Consider the following 12,876-nt stretch of genomic DNA (forward strand, 5'->3'; position numbering starts at 1 on the left):
TCCCACTCGTGCTTGTGGCTCTAAATTTCTTTTCTTTTTTTTTTTTTTTTGTGGCTCTAAATTTCATTCATATACTAACAGTTCCCAAACTGGTGCCTCCAACTTAGGGCTGCTGATGGTTTCAGTCATGAGTATGCCATGGGTATTGGCACAGCAGCTTTAGTGTTCCAGTGATCCCAGTTATGAGCCAACACACGTGCACAAAACAGGACTTCTGGGCTCCACCAAACACCCCTCCTAAAAAACTCATTCCTCCTCTGGTTTCCACATCTGACGAAATGGCAGGCATCGCTACCTAACACAATCTTTTCCCTATTCTCGGATCCGATTCCTAAGCAAGTCTTGTCAATTTAATATACCTTGATTCTATTCGCTTCTCTTTATCTCTACCATCATCATCTTGGGAGCACACATTACATCTCACCTGGTCTCTTGAAAGAGCTTCCAAGTGATTCTCCGCCATGCTACGACCCTACTTAAAGTCTTTCAAAGGATTCCCACTGAACTGAGCATGAAATCCAAACTCTGTGAGGCCTTTTGTGACCTTGCCCTGACTTCTGTTCATCTTTCTCCCCCTGTGTGGCCCTCAGTGGATCTTCCTCAGGCTCTAAGAACTTATAGGCTTTTACCTTGGACCAGCTCTGCCTGGGATTCGCTCCCTCCCACTGTGCCTTCAGCCCACTTCCTCAGAGGGGACTCCCAAATAGCACCCCACCATCACCCGTTTTATGTCGGCTTCTCCTTTTCTTTTCTCACAGAATTCAATTCTCTCCACCACAGCATTCGCTACAATCTGTAATTACACATTTGATCGTGTGTTTATTTATTTACTGTCTTCCCCACTGGGTTGCTTCCAGAGAGCAGCTGGGACTGTGTCTGTTTCTCACCACTGAGCACAGAGCGCCTAGCTCAGGGGCAGCCACGACAAGATGCTCCATAAATATTTGTTGAACGAACTCACTCTCTTCGATCTATCAAATGTGTGTTCTAGCAGGAAGGCTCATCAGGTGGGAGCACTTTCACCCAAAAGAAAAAAGAAAGAGCAAAAATTGAAATTTTAGGAAAACCCGAAGACTTTGTTTTACAAACATATAAATTATTTTATTTACAAAGCCATGTTACAAAAAAAAAAAAAAAAAAGTACAATCGCTCACTGGAGAATGTCTCCAGGCCTGGTGCTGAACCATGGCAGTATCAATAGATACATGTTTGTTCTTTCCTTTTAAAACTGTAAGCCATAGAATTTACTATTTACACCTACTTTAGACATTTATTCTGCTTACAATATCACAGGCATGGAATGAATTCTATCCGATAGTGCTAATATGTAAAGGTGCGGAACAAAAAAAGAAAATACTTAGTGTTACAAAATATGGATCGTAGAAAAGAAACCCACTCCACAAGTGTGGCATTTGTTTAGAATGTTGGGACATGCTTTCTCCAAAATTCTTCTGGAAAAGGTTCTAAAATCGGTAGTAGGAAAGGACAAATGAGCAGGTGCAAATTCTTGTCTGTGCAACAACAGTTATTGAATATACCCCATGACTGACCAGCTACGTAAAACCCACAGAGTTTTGTTAAAGTGCCATGGGCCGACAGCATAACAAAATATAAGGTGTAAATAGAAAATTTCTTTTTTTCCTTTTTTAAAACAAGAGTTCACTGAGAATCAGCAATAATAGAATATGCTGTAGAAACTATTCTCTACAAAGGTTGATCAGCGTTATTTACAATTGGTACATTGATACAAAAGAAGGCATACAAGTTATCCAAGTCGCTTTTTTTTTTTTTATGGCTGACGGGTCTATGCATTGTGTTATGCTTAACAACCAGAGCTTTCGAGCCTCTATGGCTGGCGACAAGTCACGAGATCTTCAGGCAAATGGGGGGTGGGTGGGCAGGGGTTTTGCGTGTGTGTGTATGTGTGTGTGCAGTCAAGGGGCTGGGGCAGGATGCGCAGAACAGAAGTACCCAAAGGATATCACCCTAATAATGCTTTATAGGCTGGTCCAGTTGAACTCCGTTAAAACAAACCCAAAGAAAACCGTTTATTTGCATTCCATTTTTCAAGCTGTGAGTTTTTAACACATCATTATAAAGTAAACCTGTGGTTGATTGTGAAGGAAGAAACACCGTGGGTTTTCCCTTTTTGCTCAGTTTTCCAGAAATGTCCTCACCTTGGTCAGAGCCAGTCTTTCATCAAGTAAGCAGCATTCGGTGGGGAGCCTCTTTATTCCAGCTGCAATTCAAGATGTAGACAGCTAAAATGTTTAAGCCTATTGAATTGCTCCTTTCGTCCCTGTCGAGACATTTTTTTCTCAGAAGCAGCCACTTAATCTCTCAACCTTTGTTTTCCCTCTCTGAGTGAAAGAGTTTATAAATCAGAGGGTTATTTTGTTGCTGAGATTTTTTTTTTGTTTTTTTGTTTTTTTGTTTTTTTACTCCTGCAAGTTTTACAACTTAAAATAAATTATAAAAAAAAAACACAACAGACTTCTAAAACCGAACAGGACAAAAATTGTGCAAAAATAACAAAGATATGTACATACTTTTCAGTCTGAAGAAATGTACAATAAAAACATAATTCAAAGAACATTTTAAAAATATAAACATTGCTTAAACTTTCCTACGTTTCATATTGTTTCTGAAACTATTCTGGTCAGTTAGCTCTGTAATATAGTAAAACATAAATTATTACAAAATTAACACTATAAAAATTTACTTTAAGAATATCTTCTAAACTTTTTTTTCCAAAGGGTCTAACCTGTTTATAATTTCTTAAACATTTTATAAGTCTTAAAATCTGCCTTAACTTTTTTTTTTAAAAAAAGAAAAAGTAACCATCTTCCCTTCAATTTGTAGTCTCTTTTTCCCAAGACGTAAATAAACCAGCATATAAGTGCACTTTTAACACTGTAGAAATAAAAATGAAATCATCTGAACTAAGGTCCTGGTACCTAATATCAACTCCTGATTTTTAAAAAAATCTTCATTTTATATTAAAAATTTTAGGAATCCTATAAGAAACATGGTCAGTGCAATTCCATTGATACAAATCACTCCATTTGCCTCCCGTCTTCGCAAAATCCAATGTGGTGAAACGTAACAGTAGTCTGATCTTTGGGTTGTGGGGATGGGAAGGAAGAGAGGGAAACTTTAGGGTAGGGATGAGGGTTTGGGCCCAGCTGCAAAACTGGCATTCACTTCGGAATTGGGGATGAAGCAAAACTTCCTAGTATCTCCTGCTATCACATCGTCTGCAAAATTTCATGGTTAATAGCACAGGATGCCTAGTTCACGTGGTCAATTCCTTTCCCGATTACCGGTCCCTAGCGCAGCTTGTGGTATTGCTATTTCTTTCAAAACTCCAGTGTGGACAGTGTTATAGCCGTAGGGCTCTAGCTTCTCTCCCGCTCTTCCAAATAGCTCTTCTCCACTCGGGGGAGCTGGGCTTGCTGCACCCCCCCCCGCCGGGGTGGCTGCATCTGAGTTGGGGCTTGGAAGAGCCTAGTGCAAGCTCATCTACGGGTGTGCCCGTTGCACGGGACCCTGGGGCCTGGGACCCCGAGGCGGGTGGGCAGTGCTCGGATTTATTCTCACCAGGTGTTTGCTACTCGACCCTCGTGGAAGCTTGCCCCGGATGCTTCCTGCACCCCCAGCACTGCTCTTTCTCCTCCTGCCTAGCCCCGGAGGGCAGCCTGAGAACTGCCACCGCTGAGGGCACCGTGCCCCCTCCTGAGTGGCTTCCTGGGGTTCCCGTGCCCTTCTTCCTGGGATTTCTCCTTCTTGGGTCCCCCTAGCTTTGGCGCGCTTGTCCCTGGCACCCTGGAAGGTTCTGCAGAGCATGGATTCCTAACAAGCTCAGGTCAGCAGTCACCCAGTTACCTGTCTTTTTGAGGGCTACCTTCCCCTACGCATATGCTCTGCTTCTTGTCACCTTCCAGGCCCATCCGGCCCGTCCCTGACCCAGCAGATCCTCTCTGAGCTGCACAGCTGGACAGTGGTATTGGCTCAACGACACGGTCCACTGGCCGCTCCTCCCGGCTTTGCCCAGAGCGTGTGGCTCCCGCAGCGCTGGTGCAGTGCACAGACCTGGGGGAGCCGATTTGGGTCGGGGTGGGGGGACCCGGGAGCAGCGGGGCAAGGGGTGGACGGGTGGGCGAGGTCAAGGGGAGGAGCACTGCGCGTGCTCAAGTTCAAGAGTTTCAGACGATGCCGAGCGGGAGCTGACATTGTGCAACGTTGTGCAACGTCGGCTCTCGGGGCTGGAGCGCAAGGACGGTGCGGTAGCAGCATCGGAAGCTAGAGGGGCGACCCCAAACTTGGAAGAACGTATACACATGGCCAATGAAAGAACCGAAACAAAACACTGGTATTGTTTTCTGTAAATCTGAAATTCACGTTCTTTTGCCTTGTTTTTTTTTTTTTTCTTCAAAAACTAAAAACTGGTCAATTGCAAAAAAAAATAATAATAATAGTAATAAAATAAAATAAACTAAAAGGAAGAAGAAAGGCCAGAGCCACAGGCACGGCCCAGGAAAGCCTCGCCCCGGCTGCGCACTCCCCTCCCTCCTCCTCCTCCTCCTCCCGCCTGGGCCTCGGGTGGCCAGGCATTGGTTTGGAAGTGGCTTCACAGTCTTGTTATGGAAGAGTCCTTATCCTGCCCGTTCTGTTTGTGGTCTTCTAGGAAAGAAAAGAAAAGCTCGTTTCAAAACCATACACTTGGGATTACCCGCAAGACTTCAAGAGCAGAGCCACCTTGGGCCGAGGGCAGCGGGCAGGTGCCAGATGCCGAGGACTTGGCGCATGTGACCTGGCCACACGGATCCTAGCTTGGGGGAAGACACAAGGACAGATACATTCTCTGCACATGCATGGAGGAGATCCCCTCCTGCAGAGAGACCTGGAATAAGTGACCTTTGTGGTTTTTCCCCCCACTATTTTTTTTTAAAGATTTATTTATGATAGAGAGAGAGAGGCAGAGACACAGGAGGAGAGAGAAGCAGGCTCCATGCCGGGAGCCTGACGTGGGACCCGATCCCGGGTCTTGAGGATCGTGCCCTGGGCCAAAGGCAGGCGCCAAACTGCTGAGCCACCCAAGGATCCCCTCCCCCACTATTAATTTACCTTTTCCTACCTAACCACATGGAGAATTATCCAGGGAAGTAGAGTGTTGGATTAAGTATAAAGGGTTTGGGTTCAAGTGACTTAGCCTCTTAGTCTGGGCATCTTCAATGTATAACATGAGGATCATCATTTGGCCCTCACGGGGTTGCTAAAGGGTTTCTGTGTACGTAAGGTACTTAAAACGCTCAGCAGAGCACCTGCAGGGAAAAGCCTCAACAAATGGTGTCTATTTTATTATTATTATGTTTGTTAAGGGTGACAATGTAGCCTCCAGGTGCACTCCACAACCTGTGCAGGAGGCCGGTCAGGAACAGAGGCCGGTTACCAGGGCACAGACCCCCCTGCATCCATCCGTTCCCTGCCCCCATCTCACAGGATGGGTGGAGGGGGCTCAGGCACAAAAAGGGACTCAAGATGCTGGGGATACAGAAATTACTTCCCTATGATCTTCACCCAAACGCCACCCAACATTGGTGGGGAAACCCCAGAGGCCAAAATGCAGACAAACATTGGGATCTGGTATCTATGAAACCCACATCTAAGCTGACACAACGCGGCCATGCGTATGCTTTTTCCAGTTACGTAGAACACCCATAACCCACCCTCCTAGCCTCCCTCAGAGGCACACACACTCCATTGGAGAAAATCATTTGTACCCTGACTACTCTCACTCTTTGAGTTTGTAAAAACTGCTAAATCTACCCTGGACATTCCCACCATGAAACCACATCTTGAATAACAGCTGCAACTCACTAGAGGCCTTGAGAAAGGACTGATTGAGCAGTGTCCCGAGCAAGGCCCTCGGGTCAACACCATTAAGTTTCACAGCAACCTTAGGAGGTAAGCGTCACCTTTGCCATTTAACAGATGAAAACACTGAGACTCAGAGAAGTAATGTGCCTAATATCACAAAGCTGCTATTAATACTTGGGGCCAAGGCTTGTGTGTTTGTTATGTGCCAGGCATTTTCTAGAGGCTTTAGGCGAATAAATTAACTTGATCCTCACAAAGCCATGGGAGGTAGGGGCCGTTGTGATCCCCTTGTGGGTGAGGAAACCAAGTGCAGAGAAGTTTAAGTAACTTAGCCAAGGACACACAGCTGTAACCAGAAGGCCCGAGCTCTTAACTGGAGCTGGGGGTGTGAGCCAGGGTCTGCCCCAACGGCCTGGGGGCTCTCTCTGCTGGTGACCCCAGGTACTTCCCACCCCCACCCTACCCCGGTTTCTTACCGGTCGGCTGTGTCCTGGGCTGGAGATGCTTGAAGGACTGGATTGTGACAAAGCTAGGCTGCTATTTTTCCCGACCTGAAAGACACCAGCGAAGTCCCACTCAGCTACACCGGCCGGCCTGCTGCCAAAGATCCCTGGTACCTGGTGCCGCCCTGGGTCCCACGGTGCCATCACCCTCCTCCAGTGGTGGGCCACTCATGTTTCCATCTTAGACAGCAGAGAAGACAAAAACGGCTCCGGGGGCACCTTGCTCATGCCCCTCCCATCTCAGAGGTGAGGATGAAGGACTCTGGGGAGAGGCCTGGCCCCTCCTGGAGGGCATTTGGCACCTCTGACCTCTCAGACCAGTCCCAGACCTAGCTTGTTTCCTGCCCAGTCTCCCTTGGACTGCCTTAGTTGATAAAAGCCTGCATCTTACTCTGCGTCAGTTTTACTGGCCACAGGACACAGCAAACACCTTCAGAAAACCCAGCCAAATGGCTCTGGGCTTCACCCTTCAAGTGGGAGTGGGGGCTGCAGCCCAGGAGGCCGCACTGGGGGCCTCTCCCCCGTCCTGGGCTCGCGGTGGGCGGGTTCCTCAGGTGAGTACCCTTCCCACAGCAGCTCCTCCTTGGGCCTAGAACGAGCTCATCCTCTCTGTGAACTCACCTTTCCATAAAGACGTCTGCCTTATACTCGCAGTCTTGTTTTTTTTTGTTCAATTTAATCTCTCTGGTAAATTCTGGGCTTACACCTACCAGACACAATTAAATAGATACCCAGATGGCTCCCAAAGCCCACGTTTACCTTGAATTTCTCAACGTACGTCATGCTTCTCCTAGTCTCCTAACAGAACCAACCCAGATCGCGGAGGCCTTTCCCCAACACCTGGACATCACCGGGGTGACCTTGGACAGAGGCTTTTCTAAATGGACTGGTGACAAGCACCCAGGTATCACCTGCATTAGGGAGCCAATGTGGGCTAGACCCCCGGCGGCTGTTCGAGGCATCAGCTATTTTGAATTTCCTCCTGATAAATAGTCTGGCAGAGGCCTGTATGTTCCTTTCACCGCTGGTTTTGACTAATTCATTGTGTTTGCTGAACACTTCCTATGGTCCCGCTGATCCAAGAACAGACAGGGCAACATTTGCTCAGTACAGAGACATTCCATTAACACAGAGGCATGGAGGTTAAGAGCCCAGACTCCAGAGCCAAACTGCCTGGGTTTAAATCTTGGCTCCACCATCTCCTTGCTGTGTGTGACTTGGGCACGTTGTTTAACCTTCCTGTGCCTTGGTTTATTCATTTGTAAAAAAGGGGGGGGGGCAACGGTTAACCATTAAACGAATTAATGTATCTCAGGGGCTTGGAACAGAGCCCATCCCATAAGGGCTTTAAAAGGGGTGACACTAGGGTGTGCCTGGATGGCTCAGTCTGTAAGCAACTGACTCTTGATCTCAGGGTTGTGAGTTCAAGCCCCATGTTGGGCTCCATGCTGGTAGAGCCCAAAATTAAAATGGTTAACACTATAGCTTTGTTGCTCAGGGGTGTGGTCCGTAAACCAGTGCAGTGCTGCTGTCTGCATTTTAATGGGCCCCCCACCCCCCACCGCAACCTGGGGAATTCTTGTGCACATTCAAGTTTAGGAAGCCCTGGTTCTGTCCCTCATCCTGCAGCCTGGAGGTGGCCCCACCAGTGGTGTAATCTCAGAGGAGGGCTCTGTGGGCGCTGGCCCCCTCCTCCGAATCCCTGAACTGGGGGGTCCAGATGGTGGCACATGTGCCTCAGCTGCAGACAGGTGTGAGCATCCCGGGCTCCAGAGAGGGGACCTACATCTCCCCTGTCTCACCTTGGCCTCACATTGCAGCTCCCCTGGCCCTTGGGAGTCAAATGTGCTGTTTCCCACGTGCTTACTTGTGATTTGTGAATCCCCCTCCAGATGTTCTCTTCATGAGGTTTTAATAAGCCTCATATAAAGATGACATAAAGCATCAAAATATCTCTTTAACAACTGCCTCTCATCTCTCCAAGGTCCTCATCCCCAGACAGGGCTGGGCTTAGGGTCCGGCCCACTTAATGTCCCGGGTGGCCGGCTGCCCAGGTGGGGCTCAGGCTCTGGGGTAGGCCTGCGGGGACCACTCTCCCACCACCTCCGCCCTCTCCTGGGTGCCAAGGGGTGAGGGGGCATCTGGAGGGGGTAAGGCCTCTCCTAACTAGCTCCCCGCCTGCGAGCAAAGACCAGACTTCAGGACGGCTGAGCTTGGGCTCTTCTGCCCCATCTTCCCAGCCTTCCTCACCGTACACCCCCCTCCGTGCACAGTGGCATGGGACGCTTGTGCGCCAGGTGGCGTGAGGCACAGTTTCACTGTAGGAGGGGTGGGCCCGGGGCTGCCTGGAAGGGCGGGAACAGTCAGTCACCCGGGAGGCACAGCAGGTGGCTCCCCGCCGTCACCCCCAAACCTGCCCAGGCCTTGGGCTCTTGCTAAGGGGGGGTTCCCAGAGAGCAGACTGGATGCAATCCTCCGAACTCAGGAGACAGGAGAGTCAGAAGAGGAGGGGCGGGTCAGAAGCTCCCCGTGCCTCAGTTTCCTCGTCTGTAGGGCGGTGGTAACAGAGGCACCAGCCGCACCGGCCTGCGGGGCTTAAACGAAGCGCTACTTGCATGGTGCTTAGAAGGGCCTTCGCCGCACAGTGTCGTTCCCTAACCCGACCTCCGCACGGGGGTCTGTCGCCGGCCCGGGGTTCCTGGCTAAGCCCCCCGAGCCCGGGAGGGCGGGTCCCTTACCTGCCGAGAGGAGGTGCTGTTAGCGGGATCGGGCACCGGAGCGAGAAGGCTGGGCGGGTTCTTTTTGTGAACGCTATTCATACCAGGCATTTTAGTGATTTTACAGGCTTTGCTACTAGAACTCGAGTTCTTACGCTTTTTTCCTTCTGATTTGTCAAAAGAGAGGGGCAGCGAAGAGACGGCATTGTGTGAGGCCAGAGAGAGGTCCCCTGCAAGGGAGGGCACAGAGAGGGGACAGGAGTCACTGCTGCCGCCCACCGAGCCCACGTGTCTCACTATGTCCGCGGGGCCGCCGGGCAGCGAGGTCCGTCCTGAGGGCTCCAGTTTGGCACTGAGGGGGCTCACCCCATTGTTTGAGTTGTGCACAGACAGACTGTTATAGGGGGGGGCCGCCTGATAGGAGTTCAAAGCTGAACTGGCATTCAAGACACAGTTCTTTTTGTGGGGCCCTGATAATGGAGACGAGAGGGATGTCTGCAAGGTTAATGAGGAGGAGGAGGAGGAGGAGGAAGTCGAAGGCTGCGGCTTCCTCTTTTTGTTACTTGGAGACTCGTCGCTACGGGCAGACAGGTCTTTGACTTTTGAGGATTTGCTGGTTTTGGTTTTGGATGGCTTGTGGGATGGGGAAGGGGTGACAGCTGGTATCGGGGACACGGCGGATGGGGCCTTGAAGGTTGAGTCCATGATGCTGAGGGTTGCGGCCACATGGGGGAAAGCTGTGGTGTGTGACATGAGGGCGCTCGGGTCCGGCGACGCCACAAAAGCTGCGTTTGAGAGCATGGCTGATGTCATTATGTAAGAAGAGGTGAGTCTCGAGCTGATGGGAGCTGAAGGAAGATACACAGCACTGGGGTTGTTGAAAGGCTGTGAAACGGATGCTGGAGCGGGGGTGGTGATGTGGGCTGCTGGCGAGGGCATGGGGCTATCTGCCGCAGGAGGGATCTTCCTAAACATGAGAGAAGAGTGAGAGAGAAACCGTGAGAAACAGGCTTGCAGCGCTCCGGAGGCTCGACTGCGTGTGAGCGGCAGGGCTCGAGGGACCCCGGTCGGACCACACGATGGAAGATGAAGCCTTGAGAGATGGCGGACTCTGAATTATGGCCCTTCCCTGGGTGCCCCCATTGCAACATCCAGCAACCTAGTCTTCGTCACTTTCAGGCTCTCACATCCTTGTCTCCACGCTTGGCTACTGGACAATGGCTGATCTGGGTTCATGAATAAAGGCGAATGTTATTTAGAACATAAATCTCCCCGACACTGTTCTCTCTCTCTCTCTCCCTCCCCCTCTTTTTTTGGTAATGCTGACGGTGGTTTTTAATGAGAAGTAGTCATTTCACAGGTAGGTCCCGGCCTGAAGTAAGAAGTGTGAGGACAGGGCGCTGCGGCCTGCACCTGGGGGCCCCCAGGCCTCCTGTCCTCTGCTCCCCCACTCCACCCGCCCCACTCACAGGCCAGCGCCCTCTCGCTGTGCTGTCTGCGGCCTCCGCTTTACTCTGCAGAGAGGCAAGTCCACGTGAGATCGGGGCTGCTGGCTCCGATTTCCTCTTATCCACCTCCCCCAACCTCAGCTCTCTCTCTCTGAGGAGCTACGATGGGGGTGTGGCTGCCCTTCCATGGGTCTTCCCTCCCTGGATCCAGACCAGGGGATCAGCCATTTCCAGTTGGTTCTGAAGACAGATGCAGGATATGGACACAGGAGAATACACGGTCTGGGAGCGGGACTGGGGGTGTGTGGGGGGCTGGGGGTGTGTGTGTGTATCTTCCAAGAGGTTGGGGGTGCCTGGGAGCAAACTCCCTGCCTGTGGAGCCAAGGTCGGCACCGGGTGCGGGTCGCTCCTGGGGCCTTCTTTTGGACTCCCACCTGCATGCAAGGCTCTGGCTCCATGTTGCTGCTACTCCGGGAACCGGGGGGGAACACAGGGGCCTTGGGGACACTATTTGTTCCTGATTTTTTTTTTTTTTTTTTTTTTTGCAGGAAAGGATACTGACCTCAGGAGCCAGGTGAATATTTTCAAACGGGAGCTTTCCTATCTTTCCCCTCGCTCCCCCTCCCCGGCTTCCCTGGAAATCTCTTTCAGTGTAGCTGAGCACCCCCAGTGAGTCAGGAACTAGCTCTCTTTCTTGGAAAGTGGCACTTGAAGGTGGGCAGGCTTGGGACTTGCTACCCCCAGGGCTTCGAGACCCGGCCTCTGGCAATTCCTTGTCTCCCTGGAGGCCACCCTCTCAGCTGTAGCAACAGGACCAGGTGCCCCCGGTCTCCAGAAAGAGGCCTCACTGAGAAGGAAATTCCTCTCCTAGCGCTGCCCTGAGGACTCGGTGTTCTGCCTGCAATTTGGTGGAGCTGAGGGCTTCCGACTTTAGGGTGGACTCCAGAGGAATCCTTGAGTACAGAAGCACAGGGTCCTTGAAAACAGCAGATCAAACAGATCAAACATAAGAGGAAAAATGCTCCCAAATCCACTGTGGCCACGATGGCGTTGGAAAATCTACTTTTTCGGAAGCCTAGGGAACGTCAAAGGTCCTGCCCGCACCCAACCAGGGCTCCTTAGTACTTGTTGCAATGAACCAACGAGTGAACGAATGGATGGATGGATGGGTGGGTGGATGGGTGAGCGGGTGAATTCTCAGCAGCAACATAACTATGCATGCGGGGCAAGCACTCCCGGGAGCTCCCACCGGGGAGGTCTGGACACGCCCTTACACTGTCTGCACCGCACAGCCCGGCCTGACACTGTGGGCAGATCTCTGGGGCCCGCGGCATTCGCCCCTCTCCCTGCCACCCCTGGTGCCGCGGGTGGCCCGCTCCGGCCTCCCCTGACTCTGGTTTCTGAGCGGCTGAAATACGGATGGAAGCACCTGCTAGAAGCACCTGCGGGCAGAGGTCTGGCAGTTACTTGTCATCAGTGCCAATTACAGCAGCGCGGTGGCTCCTTTAGAGAGGGCCCCCCTCGAGGGCCTTAACCGGGAGGGCTCCGGCTGCCCCGACTGGACCCCCCCCAAGCAGTGCAAGTCTGCGCCTCTGCTGGGTGGACAGGTCCTGCCTTCCCTGGCGGACTCTCGGGCCTGGGCTGGATGCTACGCCTTCCTCTACTGTCTGTCCCTTTGCTCCTGCTCCTCGCTAACCCGGAGCGGGCGGCAGAAGCGGAGGGGGGCTCGGGCCGCTCGGTGTCCCTGGAAGCCCCTGCCCCCCGCGCTGCACCGGGGATGCGTTTACGTGGGTGCAGCTTGGCAGTGGGTTTCAGCCCCAAGGGCTGTGCCCTGGCTTCGCCCCTGCACGCTGGCCTAGGGAAGTCCCGTACAACAGCCCGCGGATGCGAATAAATTACTGACAGTGCCCAGCCTCCCCTGCCAGCTGGCATGGAGATCCAGATGCTGACCTGGCTGCAAGAGAATACTGTGTTGGCGTCTCCTGATGCAGAGTTAAATGCTTGTTAAAGAAAAAAGAGTCTTGGCCGTTCCTTTTCTTCCTAATGTCTTCCACGCCCCCATCGGCTGCCATCCCTCCAGGTTCGGGCCCGTCGGGGCCTGGGGTTTGGGCAGCGAGGCTGAGAGGGCAGCGGGGCGCTACGCTCTCCAGAGTTGACACCCAGGCAGCCCCAATGTTGCTCAGTGACAGCAGATTGGTTAGGCAAGTCCTGAAAAGGGGGGAGGGACCTGACGCCCTGGGGCTCGGGTTTCTGTGCCTGAGGAGGAAAGGAATATGGAGCTTGAGCCGACAGGACACCAGGTAGCGAAATACAGATCAACACATTCCT

The 12,876-nt window shown here is 51.7% G+C and overlaps 1 protein-coding gene across 14 annotated transcripts in view; it reads right to left on the reverse strand.

Annotated features, from left to right (window-relative positions):
- ATXN7L1 (ataxin 7 like 1) overlaps nt 1-12,876 on the reverse strand; it is a 244,795-nt gene continuing 231,919 nt past the window's right edge. For 10 of the 14 annotated variants that reach the window (XM_077864000.1, XM_077863998.1, XM_077864005.1 and 7 more), the window contains 4 exons: nt 12,499-12,804; nt 9,122-10,067; nt 6,357-6,431; nt 1,724-4,683 (listed from right to left, as the gene is read on the reverse strand). In XM_077864000.1, the coding sequence (XP_077720126.1) occupies nt 4,642-4,683; nt 6,357-6,431; nt 9,122-10,067; nt 12,499-12,804 (1,369 nt within the window). In that variant the 3' untranslated portion in view covers nt 1,724-4,641. Of the gene's footprint in view, nt 1,017-1,723; nt 4,684-6,356; nt 6,432-9,121; nt 10,068-12,498; nt 12,805-12,876 lie in introns of those variants that run through there. The other 4 variants (XR_013360369.1, XM_077863999.1, XM_077864002.1 and 1 more) reach the window with 4 other exon arrangements.

Source organism: Canis aureus, chromosome 21 (assembly GCF_053574225.1).
Source record: "Canis aureus isolate CA01 chromosome 21, VMU_Caureus_v.1.0, whole genome shotgun sequence".
NCBI classification, from domain to species: domain Eukaryota; kingdom Metazoa; phylum Chordata; class Mammalia; order Carnivora; family Canidae; genus Canis; species Canis aureus.